The sequence below is a fragment of the Lampetra fluviatilis genome, chromosome 5, assembly GCF_964198595.1.
Source record: "Lampetra fluviatilis chromosome 5, kcLamFluv1.1, whole genome shotgun sequence".
NCBI lineage: Eukaryota > Metazoa > Chordata > Hyperoartia > Petromyzontiformes > Petromyzontidae > Lampetra > Lampetra fluviatilis.
This window is the reverse complement of record NC_136279.1, coordinates 9,979,627-9,998,552: the sequence shown is the minus strand read 5'-3', so window position 1 is coordinate 9,998,552 and position 18,926 is coordinate 9,979,627. Positions and strand designations below refer to the sequence as shown.

The following is an 18,926-nucleotide window of genomic DNA, read 5'->3' as shown; positions in this document are numbered from 1 at the left end:
CATATAAATCAAGCATGTATCCCACTGCAAGCCCGACAAAACCAGCTCCATAAGTCGCTGAAACGTCGCTGGAGAGGAGTGAAGTCCCATGGGTAACCGGTTAAACTGGAACAGCCCCCCTGGAGTCCGAAATGCAGTCTTAGGTTTCGACTCTTCGTCGAGCGGCAACTGCCAAAACCCCGATAACAAATCAAGAGTCGAAAAATATCGCGCACCATACAATGCATCGAGGGACTCATCCATCCTGGGGAGCGGACACGCGTCAGCCACAGAGATCTTATTCAGGCGACGGAAATCAACGCAGAATCGCAGGGACCCGTCCTGCTTCTTAACCAGCACAATAGGCGCTCCCCACGGGCTAGAGGAGGGCGAAATAATATCGGCTTCTAGCATATCGTTAACAGCCGACTGAACATGTTCCTTCTCCACGGGACTCAGTCGGAAGGGATTTAGCCTGACCGGCGCCGCATCGCCCGTTTCAATGTGATGGTGCAACAAATCCGTGCACCCAATGTCATACTTATGTTTACTGAATACATCAGAGAATTCAATGAGCAACTCGCGCAGCGCACCCAACTGCGCCGCCGACAAATCGTCCGAGGCGGCACATAACGAATGGACCCACTCAAGGTCTTCCCTTGGCTCAACGTTCCGCGCGGGGCTCGAGCCCACCTGCGCAACCAACCCATCATCCCCAGGAACCTGCGCCGCGTGAGCCAGCACGGTGCCCTGCGGGATGACAGCTGGTCGCGACCCCGCGTTCAAAACCATCACAAACGGATCCCTGTCAGCCCGCACCAAAGTGTGAGCCACCGATAAATCAAGACCCCCGACAGCCTTGTTAGAAGGACCCAAAAGCATACTCTGTCCCGAAGCCTCCCTCACCCATGGTTTTCGCAACCGGAGGGGAATCAACATCTGTGAACCCGGGGGCACTTGCACTGTCTGCGTCGCCACCGCTTGTATCGTAGCGCACGCCGTCCGAATGTCAGTAGGGCCCGTCAAAAATGAAATCCGGCGACCCGATGGCAGTTCAATGCATCGTTGATCGATAAGAATTTTAATGGGCATTTTAGCCAAAAAGTCAGTGCCCAAAAGACACGGAACTGCCAAAGAAGACGAAACGAAAACGGGTCCCGATAATTTGATATCTCCAATGCAAATGGACGCCCTAACCTGACCGATAATGCCCAACGATCCCCCATTAGCGGCGTAAAATGGCACATCCACTGGAAGCAGCGGACGACATTGGACTGGAAGAATATTATAAATGAGGTCCGATATAATAGTTGCCGATGCCCCCGTGTCCACTAACACCCTAATCTCAACCCCATCAATAGATCCCGTAACAACGGACGAACCCGCCGAAGCAGCCACAATTCTATGCCCCAATTCCGCCCATTCAATGTCTCCCTGGTCCCGGCCGAACCCCCCTCGCCGAACCGAATCCCCGAACCTTAACCGGCCCTCCTCCGCCGCAACGCGGCGTCCCATGTGTGCCGAATAAACAGGCCGAGCGTGTGAGGTGCCGCGACTTGCCGGGGATTGTAGAGATGACTTGGGCTCTCGGTCGTCGTCCAGCCGAGCTCCCATGGCGCGCTGCCGCGGAGCGCGGCACCCGGACGCCACGTGGCCCCGGAGGCCGCAGTTATAGCACGTGACGAGGGTCGGAGTAGATCTTGGTTGCTCCGACTTTCGGCCCGATCGCAGAGGCGACCGGGCCCCCGGCCTCCAGTCCCCTGGTCGTCCCGTGGCGAACGCCTCCTCTCGTGGGCTGACGACTTGGGGTTCGGCGACCACCAACCCCGGGGCTGCGACGACAGCAGCGTTGCAACCAACGCTTTGCTTCCGTTGTAGGGCCTCGTGCGCTTGAATACTCGTGGCGACTCTCAAAGAAGAAATATCAATGTCGTCAGCTGTGTTGATAGGGACCCCCAGGTCCTGCGCCAACTTGAGCAGCTGCTCCAAAACCATCGCGTCTTGGCCCTCCTCGTCCATCCGAGGGAACGCAGCATCAGCAAGAGCCAGCAACGCCGTGCGATAGGCCAGCGCGGTCTCCGTGGCCGCTTTCCGTCTTCCGTAGAACTGATGGCGGCATGTAGAGGGAGGCCCGTAGACCCTGGCCAACAACCCCAGCGCATCCTTCAGCGTGGAGCGGTCCGACTTCCGTGCAGCCCTGAAGGCCGCGAGCGCATCGTCGTCCAGCATGGCGGGCAATGCCCGCAGCGCCGTAGCGTCGGACCACGCTGACATCTCTTGATGCGCCAAAAACCTTCGCTGAAATTGGCCCCAGTCTCCGCCTTCCGCCTTGAAGGCTGACAACGTGGGCAGGCGCTGCTGAAAAATGAAGTCATCCGCCTCGTGGTTCCTCTCCCCCTGTCCGTCGGTGTCTAAGATGGCGGCTCCAGCAGCAGACGTAAGATGGCGGACCCCCTCGCGCGCTGATGACGTCGATGCGCGCGCTTGGGAACCCACCACCACGTGGCGCTCGCCGTTCCCGCCAAAAGTAGGCCCAGGCGCAATGGCGGGAATCCCCCATTCGTTTTGGCGGGAATCTGCGGGGCGACCTTGTAAAATGTCCCCCACCGTCCCCGCTCCTCCCGACGAGCTGATCTCCGCCAAGATGGACGCGGCGGCGAGCAGCAGCTCCGCCAGTCGGGAGTGCGCCTCACGAAGCCCGGCGTCTGTCCCCGGTCGCTCGGCCGGCGCCGTCGACGGACCCTGCAGCGTGGGCAAGTCCTCTTCCTCACCCCCCGCCACCAGCGGCTCCGAGTCGTCCAGGTCTTCCTCGCGGTCAATCCCGTGGGTCCTACGGGTCTTCCTCGTCTCCATACTTGGAAGCCCGTTTCACTTCTGACGCCAGATGAAGTATTGGAAAATGACGGCAGGAAACTCCTTGACGGGAACACACTTCTTTTATTAAATCTTGACTTGTAACAATACAACGCGTGGCCTCTCTTCTTCACACTGCACTTCTCTTGACTCAGGATTCTGTGCTGCCGGCTCTCCGTGCCTTGTGTAGACTCCGCGCCTCGGCTACACTCCTCTCTCGCCTCGTGTAGACTCTGCGCCTCTGCTACACTCTCCACTCGCCTCGTGTAGACTTTGCACCTCTCTCGCTGGCTACACCGTATGCATACTCGGCTCGTGCAGACCTTCCTCTCTCGCTGGCTACACCGTATGCATACTCGGCTCGTGCAGACCGTTCTCTCTCGCTGGCTACACCCTATACATTACTCAGCTCGTGTAGACCGTTCTATCTCGCTGGCTACACACTATACATCACTCAGCTCGTGTAGACCTTTCTCTCTCGCTGGCTACACACTATACATCACTCAGCTCGTGTAGACCTTCTCTCTCTCGCTGGCTACACACTATACATCACTCAGCTCGTGTAGACCTTTCTCTCTCGCTGGCTACACACTATACCTTACTCTCTTCTACTCTCCATTACTCTCCTCTCCGGGCTCTATCTCTGCACCTTCGTCTTCATTCTTAGATGGTTCCACTTCTGCCCCCTGCTCCTCTGTGCATCACCTTATATACCCCTTCTTCCCGGGAGGCGGAGCGGATGCGGACCTCAACGTCGGCACCGCTCCTCAGTTACCCAATCCCCACGCGCTATCCTTACGATCCGGTTCCGCTCAGCGCGTGTTTCCACTCCCCGACCAATCACACCGCGCTGCTACCCGATCACTCCCTCTGGGCGCGTCACCGGCACACAGCCAATCAGCAGCACTACCCCCGCCCGCGCACTGACGCCTGCTCCTCCCCGTCAGCGCGCGTCACCACACACACACCCATACATACGCGCTGGCACACGACATATACACCCAGCGCGTATCACCACTACACTTGTGCCTATCACTGACCGACAATTGTCTCATTGAAATAGCGCATACCCAACTCCTCTTTGCCTGTGATGCGTATTCCACTGTGTTGCACGGCACTTTGTGCTTGCATTTGGACTGCGCTGTATGTAAATCCAAATAGTAATTTGAATGCGTACAGAACGAGAGACCAGTGGCAAAGTGGTTAGCGCACTGCGCAACAAACCTGGCAACCTGAGTTCGATTGTCGGCGATGGTCTCACGTCGGTGTCGGGTGAAATCTAAACCGGTTCTGCCCCACTCTCACCCCTTCCTTGACCCACACTGGCAGTGTGGTGAAGTATGGTCAAATATCCTCCACAATCAACATATCTTGGGGAGGACTTCACAGCAGTGGTTTGACAATGGCTGTAAATTATTGTTATTATTATTTCCTCTGCAGTATTTATTATAGTGCATGCATATGTATTATACAATGGCCCCTACGTGTACCATAAGCGCAGTTTTCAAGTCTCTTCAAAAACGCGAATGAATCTCGATGGGCTCTCGCCTGCTTCGTCACACAGCGGCCGTTATTGCATTGACATTAATGACGTGTCACGTGGTCTCGAGATCCCTAGTAGAGCCTCCTTAGAGTGTTGAGCAAGAGCTGGTAACGAGCACCTATTTGAGGCTGGGGTGCAACGTGTGGGGATGGCGTGGCCAGAATCACTCCTCGCCGCTTTTGTCTTTCAAGTGCTGATGCTGGACACCTCGCACCGCTTAGAGGCCGTGTCGATCGAGGTGAGAGCGAGGACCAGCTCAGTCATCGCTTGCCACTGATGTAGCGGTCGCGGCAGGGAATCGAACCCGGGTCGTGGAAATATAGAGCGTTGTGCAAAAAAGAAAACCGCAGACGTGATGCACCACACCGTTGTGCAGCAGACGGTGCTGAATTTAAACTGGAGCTGTCCGTGGCTGAGCTCCAGAGAATATCCCCCCCCCCCGACCCTGCCCCATCGGATGGGGTGGGGGGGGTCTGGGTCCGGTGTGTTTGGGGGCTCTGGAAAATGTATCATGATAACTTTAGCTCTGGCGCTAATCACTGCGCCACCGCTCTTCACAATAATATGTACACAGACACACACACACGCACTCAATCACGCACCCACCCACGCACGCACATACACGTGCACAGCCACATACGCGATGTTTGCCTAACCGGAGCCGTGTAATATATCTGCAGCTATACTTGCATGCTTCCTTCCATGTGATTGTAATCAATAGTGGTGGTGGGGGGGGGTCAAGGTGTGGTAGTAATTTCACGACTCTGTAAAGTGGTGAGTTTTTCGGCAGCAGCTGTCAGGGATATCCACCGCTCTGGCCGTGCCAAGCGGCTCTCGGGTGACTGTGCCCAAGTGAGCAAGGGAGGGTTGGAGGGGCGGTGGGGAGGGGGGGAGATGGGAGATGGGAAAAACCCACGCGATGTTTTTTTTAAATATATAAGTCACTGACGCGGCTTCGACCCGCCAGGATTTCCACAATCAAAACGTTTCCTTAGACCCATAATTCCATCCGGCGGTGTTGCATGGCTGGTTACGTGTGATCTCTCCACCACGTTGTGAATCACGTACGGCAAAGCCGATGGCCACATCTCTCTGAATTCTTCTCATCTCGTCAGATTGCAGAAGCCAATCAGAGTTGAGCCTGGATCGTTGCTTGAATGGGCAGCCACCGTGCACTGACAGGGCAGTGCAGCAAAATCCATTGTTGTCCCATACTTATATGCTCCCGTGTCTATACTCCAAACCTTCCCCAGAGCAGTGCCACTGCTCTCCCTCTGAGGCATGACAATACGGTCAAGTTTATCCAATCGCTAGGCAATACCAGGGTATATGGTACGGGCGCCGTGGTGGCGGGATGTTAAATATCTCACCGGATATACAGGAGGTCGTTGGTTTGATCCCTCACCCTGTGACGCCTGTACATTTGGAGTGTGCGGTGTCTCTCTCCCCATGGTCGTGTGGAATTTTGTCCAGGTCCTTACGTTTTCCCCTCCACATGAAGAATCAACATGCGTTTAGAGTATTTGGCCGCTACACATTTCCACACGATAAAACACTTCGTTTGAACTCTCATTTGTGGTCAGGTCACTTTAGACAAAGAGCTGTATAGCTCAGTAGTGGACCTTACCTGGTAAAATAAAAACAAATGTTGTTTTATCTTGTGGTGCTGCTTTCTGTACTAGCAGATATCAATAACCGTGGTATATTCAGTATTCATCATTGCAAGCATTTTATCCACACTAATTAGGTGCTAGAGGGGGACATTAACATACACGTCTGCGTGTGTGGAAAACGAATGCAGGCATCGCATTAGTGTGTTAATTGTGTGTTTAATTATCTTTTGCATTAACATTGGATTTTGCTAAGGTGTTTGTAAATGTGTGGGCCCACCAAAGAGATCTTATTCGGCCCTCGGTGAATGAACGAAAGCACAAGCCACGTGTTACGAGTGAAGGAGGAGAGTGAGAGAGACTGTTTTACTCTGACACAAGGCCGTCCCAGAGGCCGGGGGTGGTAGGGAGGGGCAAAAGGGGCAATTTGCACTGAATCTCACACAAAAGACGGCCCCACAACAAACCTCACATGGGACGAGTGGGTGCTGAAATAAAAGGGTCCCCACGTGCTATTCTGCCCATGGCCTCCAGGAACCTCTGGGCGGCCCTGCTCTGGCATACAGATGCGAGTTGATGCCTTTTTAGCTTATTACCCCCGAGGTTTTGAAATTGAATTAAATATATCCCTTGGTGAGCTAACCGGTAATCCAGAATGTCCTCCAATTACACTTTATACGATCGTTTCATAAACAGTTGTGCTTAACAGTCGAGGGGCTGCTTTGTGGGGTTGTACAGTAGCATGTTGTGTTCGATCCCAAATGCCAACACCTTGTTTTTTCAGCTGTCAGGGCACAGAGCCTACGGGGATTTTTTTATTTCTGTAGTGTGGTGTGAATGTGTGTGTCTTTGTGCGCGCGTGTGTGTGTGTGCGCACATCTGTGAGTATGACCGTGGAGAGCGGTAGATTAGTGGTGAGCGCGTCGTGCTACAATCCCAGTGACCCGAGTTTGACGCATACCCATGGCTAACACCAGCGGTGAATATCTGAACTGGTCAGATGCACGAAGACATATGCAGAAACAGAGATGTCGAAACAGGCAAAGACATGGATATAAAGAGACATACACTGACACAGGAACCGACACATTGGCGCAAAGAGACGGACACACAGAGACACCGACATGGAAATAGGTCGCAAGGAGACGGACACATAAAGGCAGACAGACAGTCGGACAATGACAGGTACATCAACATAGACGAGCACATAAATACTTGGAGGGCAGATGCGCAGAGACGCAAAGATACACGCGGACACAAACGGGTATACAGGGTAGGGGGGATGCAAAGACATCACCTGTGTAGCCTGTTGGGGCAAAGGCTGTTAGTGAGCACCTATGGAGGCTAGCACAGGGTGGGTGACCAACACCACGCCCGGCCGCTTTTATAGAGAGGGATACACGGAGAAACTCAGACATGCGAACACAGAACACATGCCGCCCGTGGAACATTGCTCCATACCACGACTTCTCCCTTGAGGCCAAGGCCCGATTTAGGGGGAGGGAGAGGCCAATAGGATATACTGTATGTCCAGCGGCTAAAATTGCAAAGGCACCTACGAAAATATACGTAACATTTTTTCGTGATTAACATAAATTATTACTTTGTTCGTATAATTTTATATGAATTTCAAAAAAAGTATGTTAATTGCTGTTTTATTAGGTTGTTTTGATATCCCCATCGGACACATGAGCTTCAAATTATACTGAGAGACAAAAAGAGGAGCACAGACTAGGCAACGTACACAGGTTTTTAGCATCGTTCAGGCTCAAAAAAGAAAGTAAGTGGGTTCGGGTCAAACTAAACTCAACTATTTCTAGCGCACCAGGTAAAGCCCACTGAGCTAAATAGCCCTTTGTGAGAAGCTACCTACCCACAAATGAAAATCCAACGAAGTGGCTTATCATGTGCAAATTTATAGCAGCCAAATAATCTAAACACATGTTTCTAAATGTGGAGGGGAAAAACCGGAGGACCTGGAGAAAAAGCCACACGACCATGGGGAGAGAGACACGCAAACTCCAAATGAACAGCAGGCGTCAGGGTCAGGATTGAACCCACGGCCTCCTGTATACCAGGCGAGGGAGTTAACATCTCGCCACTGCGGTGACCCTGTAGCACACATCATGACTGTAGCACACATCATGGCTAGGGATGGTGGCCGATTGTCAAAAACAGTGAGACACGAGGGGCAGCCAAGCAAAAGGAGTGCGCCCGATAGTACGTCCACCAAGGAGATGGAGTGACGAAACCAGCTCTTATGCGAATGCTTTGTCAATAATTATTACATCACAGTGATCGTGAGGAGTCGCGGCAACTTGGGGAGGCCTTCATCCAGCAGTCGACTGATCATGGCTGATGATGGTGATATAGAATTAACCTTCTTGGATAGGGGACAGGGTCAAATCCCCACGAGGAAGAATCTCTCCTTGCAGGCCCATCTCCTCCAGCAGTTGCACAGCTGTTTATTAGGCCACCAGCGCCATGTTACGTAACGCTCTCGTGCACCGCCAGCCCAGCTGCTGTGCTTGGCTGAGCCCTTCTGCCCCGAAATGCCTCCTCGAGCTCGGCAGAGATGGGGAATACGGGTGAAAAGGAGTCAGCGGGGACTGTCCTAGCATTCCACATGGCTGCGCTCCGACAGTAGGAAACGATAGCACATGGAGAATTGAACATTGAAAAAAAAATGTACAACAGATTTTCGAATGTCATTTTAAAATCCTTTATATTAAGTTCGCTTGCTTGCTTACGACCGTGCAAATCTTTCGGTCGTTTTTTAACCCACTTCCCGTGATCCAATCGAGCTGACATTTTCCACACAGACTCGTTGGGCGTGACAATTAATGTTCGTAAAAAGATTTTTCCAAAATGTTACACTTTTTAGGACAAAAATATTATATTTAATTACCAATTGCTTAATGGTGCAATGCAATCATCTTACCCATAGGTGGCAGCCATCTCAAACCAGAGGACGAGAGGACTCTAGCCGCCACGCATATAAAGGATTTATAGTGAAAAACTTTATTTTTACGGGTTATACTTGTTTTTATGTTCAAGTCAAGGGAAAAGTGCATCATGCTATTACTGGCGGAACAGCCTCCACTTAGAGAGAGCTTTACAGAGCCCCTCCAGGAAAGAATATTTTGGCCTACTTTCTACGCAGGTCAAACATCTTGGAAGAGATGGGAGTACCCATGCTTTACACTGGAGGTGGGGGGGGGACAGTGTAGGACTTAATTTCTCATGGAATTCTTTCCGGGTCGCTTGCAGACCAGAGTAGGCGCACGTCCAGTTACCGCAGCGATAACGAGAATGGACGTGGTGTGCCGGGAGTTTAAATATTTGTCGGGTCACTGACCCGGACATGACTCAGCTGAAATTGAAACCTGGGTTTAAACGACGCGCCGACACGTCGACTCGTGTCTCGTCTTCGACTCGCGGCGACATGCGTCCGAGGCATTCGCCTGCAGGAATAGAACGTCCGTTCAGTTGGTGCAGTTTGTGAATGCTGCTGTGCAACACGCCCGTGGCTTTTCGATAACATTTCACTGCAACCGAATTTCAAGTTGCCATACAAATCGAGTGTGGCTTGAGCTTGGTAGAGAGGGGAAGTCGGTCATAGGCAGAGGAAAAGAGGAAGGTTTTCAGCCGGTAGTCGTCAGCACGGATGACTGAGCAGAAGAGTTTGAGACTAGGGAGGGGGGGAGTTTGGTTTGGGTGACATGAGGATTTGAAGGGCAGTCAGTGAGGCCAATCCTGAATCCCAAAAGCGTAATATCGGTATCGCACCTCGTCTCCAGGCTCAAACAAGCTTTGGGAAGCACTGCCCTTCCATTGGCAGCCATAATCCAGTGGTAGAAACTCCATATTACCATGGTGGGTTCAGTCTCCCATAGGGCGAGAAGCCCTTACCGATGTCCCGCAAAGTGGTACTTGTTTGACCAACCAGGTAAGGATGGTGAGCTGAGCTGACCCCTAACCGTGATTTGAACTCACGATCTTCTAAGAGCGAGCCTGGTTCCTTGGATTACAGGATCAGTTGGGTGCGGTGGCGTCCGGGTGTACAAACACACATCACAGTGGTTTATACAAACACTAATAGTGAAGTCAGATTAAAATAGCCCCAACGACCCACAAGGAGTGGGGAGGTGCTCGTGCAGCAGTGGATAGACGCAGATATGTACATTGACACAGTTACAGACATCATTTTGCAATGGTCACCTTGCAAATTGTGATATGCACAAGACAGTTGCTTACATGATCCGTTCCAGTAATAGTATCATTGTACTGGAGGTTTTTTTGTTTAAATACACTGCTGTGGTGTAATGCTTGGCTCACTGCAATTGCAGTGGCCAGTTGGGTTAAATAATCCCAGCGTGGTAGTTGAAATGATGATGCAAGTTTCTTTTAAACCACCTATCTCTGTTAAATTTCGATTTAAAGCTTTCGTGACTGCAGGGATTCATCTTCTTGGTTCTTTCAGTAAAGTCACGTAGAAGGGAATAATAGAAATAAAACATAATAAAATAATTCTCGCGACGTTTCGGCCACAACGCAAGCAGCCGTCCTCAGGTGAAGACCAGGTCTGTCGGGGAGACAGCGTCAGACGCTGTCTCCCCGACAGACCTGGTCAGACGCTGTCTCCCCGACAGACCTGGTCTTCACCTGAGGACGGCTGCTTGCGTTGTGGCCGAAACGTCGTGAGAATTATTTTATTATGTTTTATTTTTATTATTGTATTATTTCCCTTCTACGTGACTTTACCGAAAGAACCAAGAACACCTATCTCTGGCCAACCAGCAATACACTGTAAGTGGGTACACCGTGGTTAGTCGGATCACAGGTCATGTGTGGTGGGGCAAAGTGTGGTCACTTCCACCTTTGTTTACAATACGCCTGGCCAGTGCACTGGAAGAGGAGGTAAAAAAGGCTAGCAGCTCTCGATAGCAGCCTCTGGTGGAGGACGTTTGGCCAGAAGTGGCGTGAGCAGGCAATTGCAGGGGCTGAACCTTTGCTGTCCTTACACTTTATGAAAAGGAACGCTTTGCATGCGCTAGAACGCTTCTTTGTCGTGTCGTCTGGAGGCTCCGCGATGTCTCGCTTGCTGTTTTATAAATGACGAATAACCCGGTGCTGTCATTTTCACTGCCTCAGTTCACGCCGCACATTTCTGTTTGTCAGCGAGGTGCCAGTCACCGCTAAATAGGGCCCTTTTAAAATGCGGTGAATACGTGCGTTTGTAATGTTTTCTTCACACTCTTCAAAAAATCTACCTGAAATATGCAATGTAATGAATGGTTGAATAGTATAGAATAACACTCGTTTCTTTATGCATGACCTGTTGGGAGAACACTGAGACAAGTCTCTTTTGCAAGGGGAACTTGATAATTAAAATACTTTGGGGAATACATCAACAACAACAACAACCGAAATTAACAATTCCAATTATTTACCCGGAAAAAAACTCAGCGAGTCTCAAGACTCCCTTTCAGGTGGCTCCTGCGTTGGGATGTTTGGCCAATTCCCCGAATGAGTAGTTAGCTTCATGTAGGAGGAAACTGGAAAATGTGGACAACAACCCGCAACGCCGTGTAAGAGGAGGTGACACTCTGCACTGCCATCGCCTGGTCGCTGTGCAGCCCAACGCCCACAACATCTGGCAAGCCCTTGTGTTCATCCATCTCAACTGTTAAACCAGGCTTTGCTCTGTTAGGCTTCTAAGATCTGACAAGGTCGGGCACAATGGTGATTCGGTTGTAAGTCAATCATCGATATAACTATTGACGTTAATAATAATTACGCAACCTTCTCAGTATAATCAAAACAAGTGTGAAAAATAGGGTAATTATGTTCTGTGAATTAATGTGTTTTGCCATTTGTTGTTTCAGGTGAATGAGTGAGTGGATATGAACGTGGCACTTTCACAAGGCTTTACAACGCAATAGACGGAGCTTCAAACACGTCCCTAAAAACAAGAAAACCAGCTTCTCCGAACGCCAGTTACACATCCAGAGTGATGGATCTGTGGAATGGACGCGCGCTTCTGTGGCTCTGCTCGGTCGAAAGCACAAAATACGAATCTGGGGGCTGCTTTTAAGAATAGGGCAGCTGCATGGAAACACGAGAAGGCTCAATGGTGCAAATTACTCTTTTCATTTTTTGATGTATTCCTGGAGCAGAACCGGAGCTAAATGTGGCACGCGGCAAAACGCCGGGTTCTCACAGGGCGATGTTTTCCTTGGGCACGCCTAGATGTTGAGCGGAAAGAATCCGAAATCTCCGCAGCCCAAAAGTGATTCAAGGATCGGTCCAGATGTCGCCGGACAAGCTCGAGTTGCCGCTGTCTCGTGTGCGGATGATTCTGCGGGGGGTTGGGTGTCCGACTGCACCCTGGCAGGCTCGCTGAGAGCCATGGAGCCGGGACAAAATCTTGTGCACAGCAAGCCCGCTGCAGCCGCCGACGCAGACAGCGCCCTTTCCGAAGCGCAGGCGCGAGCTTCTTTTTCGCACGAGAGTGCCGCCCACACGACGAGTGTCGTCAGCCTCGAGCCACGGCCCCCACATCGCCCAACCACCTCCGTCGACATCTCAAAGCCGCAGAGCCTGGAGGCCGAATGGTGGCCGGGATCTCACGGCGATCTGGATCGCGCTTCCGGCCGCGAACTTCACGCCGTCTCTCCACCGGCGCTCTCGCAGCAGCTGCTGCCCCTTCAGCCTCAGCCACCGCCGCACCCGGCACCGTACATCTACAGCGTGACACTCCCGTCCAGCTGCGGGGCAGAGCAGGCAGGCTACTACCGGCGGCCCGCCGCATCCCGCGATGCCGCACCGTCGACGGAGGTGGCCGCGGCGGCACAGGCATACGTCTTGCACCCCGGAGGGTCCACCGTCCGGCCCGTGTGCGAGCAGGTCACCGACTTGCTGCGTAAGGAGAGGAGGCCTAAGAAGCCAGGCAAGTACATCTGCTCATACTGCGGGCGGGCGTGCGCCAAGCCGAGCGTCCTTCAGAAGCACATCCGCTCCCACACCGGCGAGCGGCCGTACCCCTGCGCACCCTGCGGCTTCTCTTTTAAGACGAAAAGCAACCTGTACAAGCATCGCAAGTCGCACGCGCACGCTATGAAGGCCGGGGCAGGGCCCAGCGGGGACGAGGGGGAGGGGTCCTTCCTCGAGTCGGGCAGCGTGGACGAGCAGGAGGGCCGCTCCGAGGGGGACGAGACCACGGACAGCGAGGACGAGAGCGGCCTCGAGGAAATGGCCCAAGCGAGCTCATCAATGGGCCCCGAGCCTCCGACGATGACGAGCAAAAACGTGGCAGTGCCTCCGACTCATCCCGCCGAAGCAGAGGCAAAGTGGGTCGGCTCCTTGGCGACAGCCACCTGCTTGCAGCCCGCGGGAATGGTCCCGGAGCGCGGAATGGTGGTGCCGTCGCAGCCACCCGCGCTGCGCAGCAGGAGCCCCAAGCTGTACGAGGCGACGAGGGAGCGGCCAACCACGTGCCACCCCGGAGAGCACCAGGCGGTGCGGCAGAAGTTGGCGTGGACTCTGAAGCTGGCCGAGCGGAAGAGGCTCGAGAGTGACCAAGCGCAGGGCCTCCAGAGGCAGCCCAGGTGCCCGCCGCACCCCTCGCTGCAGCTGCTGAGCCCGATGAGCAAGAGCAGCACGGATTCGGGCTACTTCTCCCGTTCGGAGAGCGCCGAGCACCAGGGCAGCCCGCCCAGCGCGGCGCCCGCCATGACGTACAGGGAGATGGTGCTGGGGAAGAACGTGCCTCCCGGTCTGAGAGGGACCGACGCGTACGTTTCCGCCGCCGTCGCGGAGACCGTCGCGAGGCCCGGGCAGGGGAAGCTGCCGTTGGAGAAGAAGCTCATAGAGGAGCACATCTCCAGGCTGATTTTGCACAACGAGGCAGTGATGGACGACAAGGAGCTGGACAGCGTGAAGCCGCGCCGCATGTCGTGGTCGCGGAGGGGCAGCTTCGACTTCTCGAAGCAGCACCCGGAGTGCGACCCCGACGCGTCGAGGGGCGCGACCCCGCGGCACCACCTCGCCGAGCATCACAGGCCGCCGCACGGCCACGCCTTCTCGATCCGCCCCGAGGCGGCCCGGCGGAGCGCGGAAGCGGCGCCGCTCAACCGGAGCAACTCGACGCCGGTGACCCCCGGCTATGCGGGGCGGGCCGAGGCCACCGGGCGCCTGCCAGGCTCGTCACGCTCCAGCCGCTCCTTCGACGAGGCGACGCCGCCGCGCGGGAAGGCGCAGCCGTACCCGGGGCACCAGCGCACCCTCGTGCGGCAGAAGGCCATCGAGGTGCCCCTGGGCGGCGAGAGCCATGCGACGCCGCCGCCAGAATTTTCCGAGCTCAAGTCCGTGTCGATGGACGAAGGGAAGAGGGGCTGCTCCTTGGGGGAGACCCTTACGAGGCGCTATCGAAGCTTGGAGGAGAGCTACTCTCAGGAGGAGAGCGCGGAGAATGATGCCTTCTTGCAGGTGAGGAGACGGAAAGGGTCGATGTACGAATGCGAAATCTGCGGCGTCCGCTACAGGAAGGCGGAGAACTTTGCGGTGCACAAGAAGTTTTATTGTTCGGAGCTGTACGCCCCCAAGCTCAAGCAGACGGCCCCCAAGGTGCCGCTCGAGTCGGAGACGCCGCAGCGGGACACGCAGCCGCAGATGGTGCACTTCAAGGTGTCCGCGGCGGCTTCGGAGGGCGCTGTGGGCGTGCGGAAACGCAGGAAGGAGAAGACGGCTGGAGAAGAAGAGGAGTTTCCACCGGAAAAGCCCACGGCGCCGCTGCACGGACACTTTCTGACATCGTGGCAACAAACCGTGACTGCATCATCGTCTGCGCTTGCACACCTCCAACGGGAACATTATGCTTCCGCGAGCCTCAGTAGCGCCCCTGCAGAGAGCGAACCGGCTGCGACCTTCCGCCCGGCGACGACGTACACGGTAGCGGCGGCGGAAGGGCACCCTTCTCAGAGAGGCGATCGCATTTCCTCGTTTCACGCTCCTCATAGCAGAGGAGGGGAGGACATTCACTCGGCCGTCGAGAGGGTGCTCGAGGCGGTGCCGACCGTGACGCGGACCGGCAGCAAGGAGATTTCTGTGATTCAGCATACAAAGTCTCTGAGCCGACCCAGCTCCTTCGAGAGGGCGGAGTCGGTGGAAGCGACGCAGGGAGAGGGGGAGCCGACGACACAATCGAGTGGCGTGTCTTTACTCAAGGAAAGTGCGACGGGCCAGTATGAGAGAGCGGAGGGCGCAGAAACACAGGGTATTACATTTTCAGTGCCTTATCAGCAGCAACAGCAGCAGCAGCCGGTACGGCAGACCACCCTCCTGGTGCCAGAGATACTCGTGACGGAGGACACGGACAAAGACCCGACAGAGGCCGCGAGGAAGGAGCAGGAGAAGGCGGCCCAGGAGTTCCAGTGGCCGCAGAGGAGCGAGACGCTGTCGAAGCTCCCCGCCGAGAAGCTGCCCCCGAAGAAGAAGCGCCTGCGCCTGGCCGACCTGCAGCACTCCTCCAACGAGTCGAGCACCGAGTCATCGTCGCTGTCGCGCAGCATGAGCGGTGAGTCGAGCAGCATCTCGCGCGGCTCCAGCTTCTCCGCATCCTTCGAGCGAGACGACACGGCCACCAAAGCACAAAGCGCCGTCGCTGCCAACGTCGCTGCCGGTGCCACCGTCGCCGCCGCCGCCGCCAGCAAACCATCCGAGTTCCTCACCGTGCCCAGCGCGCACCACCGCCGCGAAGTCAAGGAGATGTGCCGCTCATCCTCGGAGCAAGGGCCCGCCCCGGAGCAGCCGGTGCAGCTGTCCGAAACCCGTAGCAAGTCGCTGGACTACGGCAGCGGAACGCAGCATCCTGCTCCGACGGCGCCGGTGGTCACGTCGACAGCGGCGATTGGCACGTCAAGGCGAAGAGGAATCTTGGTCCGTCAGGCGTCTTTAAGCGGAAGCCCGGACAGCCCCGAACCGGCCCCGCCTCAGGGCGAGACGTCTTCTCGGCCGTCGTGGCTAAGCGACGCTTCGGACACAAAGCAGCAGCACGTGCAGAGAACGTCTTCGACGGGGATGTCTCCCCGGACACCCGAGCAGAGTGCGTCTCCAAAGCCCTCGGCGTCTCGTCGAGACGCACAGCCGCCGCCTGCGCAGCGGATGTTTGTTCCACCTCCACCGGCTCCTATATTGATCAGCGGCGCCCTGGGCCACCTACCCGCCGTGGGTACGCTGCAGCCCGTCTACTCCCTTTCCCACCTGCACATACCACTCTCCCTTCCGGCCATGCCGCTGCACCGACACCAACTGCCGCTGCATTTCCAGATCCCGCAGGCGCCGAGCCCGCCGCCGCTTCAGCGAGTCTACGGCTGCCCACTGAAAATCCCCGTCGTGCAGGGCCTGAGCACGTTGCCTCACCTCCAGCTGCCCTTCCAGCAGCTCGGCGTGCCCCGGTTCCACGTGCCGCAAATAGCGGTGCAGACGAATGTGCCGTTCATCATCCCTGCACCGCCGCCGTTTGCGCAGCGCGCGTTAGTTCCGCGAGAGCTCTCGGACGCCAAGGGGAGCGGAGGCCCACTCTTCCAGGCCGCTTCGGGGCGCGGCTTCACACCCCTGCACCCGCTGCACCTACCGCGGATGTCACAAACGATAGTCGCAACCGAACATCCGAGACTTCTGACGCCAGTAACTTCCCTCATGGTTCCGGTGAGGATCCAGACTCCGTTTCCTTCGTACAGCTACAGCATGTACACCACCCTCTCACAGATGCTGGTCACCCAAGCCCAAAGCAGACCTCAGCCAGTCGTCATCTGCCAGTGGAACAATAGACAGCTCGTGTTGGGTGCCTTGGGCCCTCGTCCCAGACCCGGCCGTGCGACCGCAAGCCCTCACGTGTCTCCCATCACGCCAGCTTCACCCGCCTCACCGTCGCACCAGCTTTTGAGTGAGAAGATGCAGCTGTCATCGCTGCCGGTGTCCGGGCTGGAGGGCGTGTCCGAAATGCCTCTGCCCGTGGCTGGCAAGCGCATGCTGTCACCCGCGAGCAGCTTTGAAATCGCCATGGAAATCCGCGGACAAAACCAGAAGCGGGCCAAGGAAGAAGACCATTCCGTCGGCTTGGAGGAGGGCATTGAGCGGGCATCCGAGCCAGAGAGGGTCAAAGCATCTTCACCCGTCAGGTCAAGGCCGCCCACGTTGTTGAGACAGCACTGCACCACCGAGACTTCGGAGAGCAGGTCCACCACTCCCGTGAACTCAACCCGCAGTTTAGCATCCACCGACTCCTTTTCCAAGCTGGAAGTCTCTGTCGTGCTGGAGCAGGTGACTCAAGGAGAGGAAACGGACAAGGAGTACAAGCCGAGCGTTTCAACGCAAGTTCTGCCATCCGTGCGCTTCACGAGCAACATGCCACCTGCCCCAGACCCTGCCTATGACGACCCCCTCCCTGGAAAGTGTTCCCCTCCAAAGTCCACGCCGCCGATAGAAATTGTCATCTCGGACATGGCCGGCACCGCAACTGAGGTGTCGACGTGCATGCAGGAGATTGGCCGAGAGCAGGCAGTCTCAGCGGAAGCCCAGGACGTTCCAAATCTCCAGCCCACCACGACCGTCACCTGGTGCTTCTTGGTGAACTGCCGGCCGAGCCCCGTGCCGCAGGACAAGAACACGGAGTCGGTCTACGCCTCCTGGGGGCGCGACTTGGACCACAGAGGCAGCTGCAATCCCCTAGGCCTGTCCACCAAGGCCGCGCTGGGCCTCCTGTGCTCACGGCAGAGGACCACCATGTCCATCTACACGAGCACGATGATTACCCCTGCACGGGCTGACCAGATGGTGCAGTCCAGCCAGTGGAAGCCAAGGTTGGCTAAGGTACTTGCCCTTCACTGCCAGCAGCACATGTTTCCGTATTTATTTTTAAACTTTCATCCTTCATTTTTAGCACTGAAAGAATGTTAAATTCCCGTATTATTTCCAATTTCAAGAGTCTGGCACAAAGCGACCCAATGCCAGACCACGTTGCACTAATTTTAAATTTATGTGATGTATTAGCTGGGATTAAGTGAATGATTAAACGTGTGGGGAAGCTAGCATTAAGTGGAGTATATTTAATTTAAGGTAACATTCCTGCCAACATTGTAAAAATGCATCGTGCATTATTAGCTCTCTGCCAATGATTCCTGGAATTGTAAGATTGGATGTTTTTACGTCTTATCTGCATAATATGGCAGCTAACACTGCAGAGAGGAGAATGTAAATGCAGTCAGCCTTGTACTGGCACAAAAGGTCACCCTCATGTTCTTTAATCTGCTTCCACAACATAAAAATAAACAGCAGCCTATTTTCATGCCATTTCATTTCTTGAACGCAACGCACATTTCAGAAATAGCCCCAATCAAAATGTGCGCTTCGCGTACAATTCGTTGTACCTGAGCAGTGTTATTGTGGTAGCACAGCGGTTGGGGACACCATGCTATTAACCTGGTGACCGGTGTTTTATTGCCGGCCACGGCTAATATCAGCAGCGAGCGACATCCTAGCTGGTCCTGACCCTCCCAGCATAAGTATGGCTAAACAGCCCCGTGATGACGTGGCTTGGAGGGGGGTGGGGTTTCCTCATCCAACAGTGGATGGATAAAGGGCAGTTTTTCTTTGGATTATTCCGTTTTGGCTTACGGGGAGAAAACATCGGAGTTTGAAGGGCACATCAGATGGGAGAGCGAAGCTACTTTGCTCTCAGCCAGACTCTGATGCCCTTTGTGGCCAGCGCATGCTTCTGGCTCAGCGTGGAAATTTGACAGTGGAAAATCCATGAGTGGCCAGGAGGGGCCCAGCACTTGTTAAGCTGAGATGTGTTCGTGTAAAAGGAGTATAAGAATCCTAAGGGAGCCCAAGCCTTGCCTTAATCTTGAGCATCGATACTGAACCCTTATACTTTT

The 18,926-nt window shown here is 54.9% G+C and overlaps 1 protein-coding gene across 4 annotated transcripts in view; it reads left to right on the top strand.

The window, feature by feature from the left end:
* The window catches only part of LOC144932537 (transcription factor HIVEP3-like), a 125,368-nt gene that overhangs the window by 86,333 nt on the left and 20,109 nt on the right, over positions 1–18,926 (top strand). For all 4 annotated transcript variants that reach the window (XM_078856718.1, XM_078856717.1, XM_078856716.1 and 1 more), the window contains one exon: positions 11,874–17,859. In XM_078856718.1, the coding sequence (XP_078712844.1) occupies positions 12,238–17,859 (5,622 nt within the window). In that variant the 5' untranslated portion in view covers positions 11,874–12,237. The remainder of the gene's footprint in view (positions 1–11,873; positions 17,860–18,926) is intronic.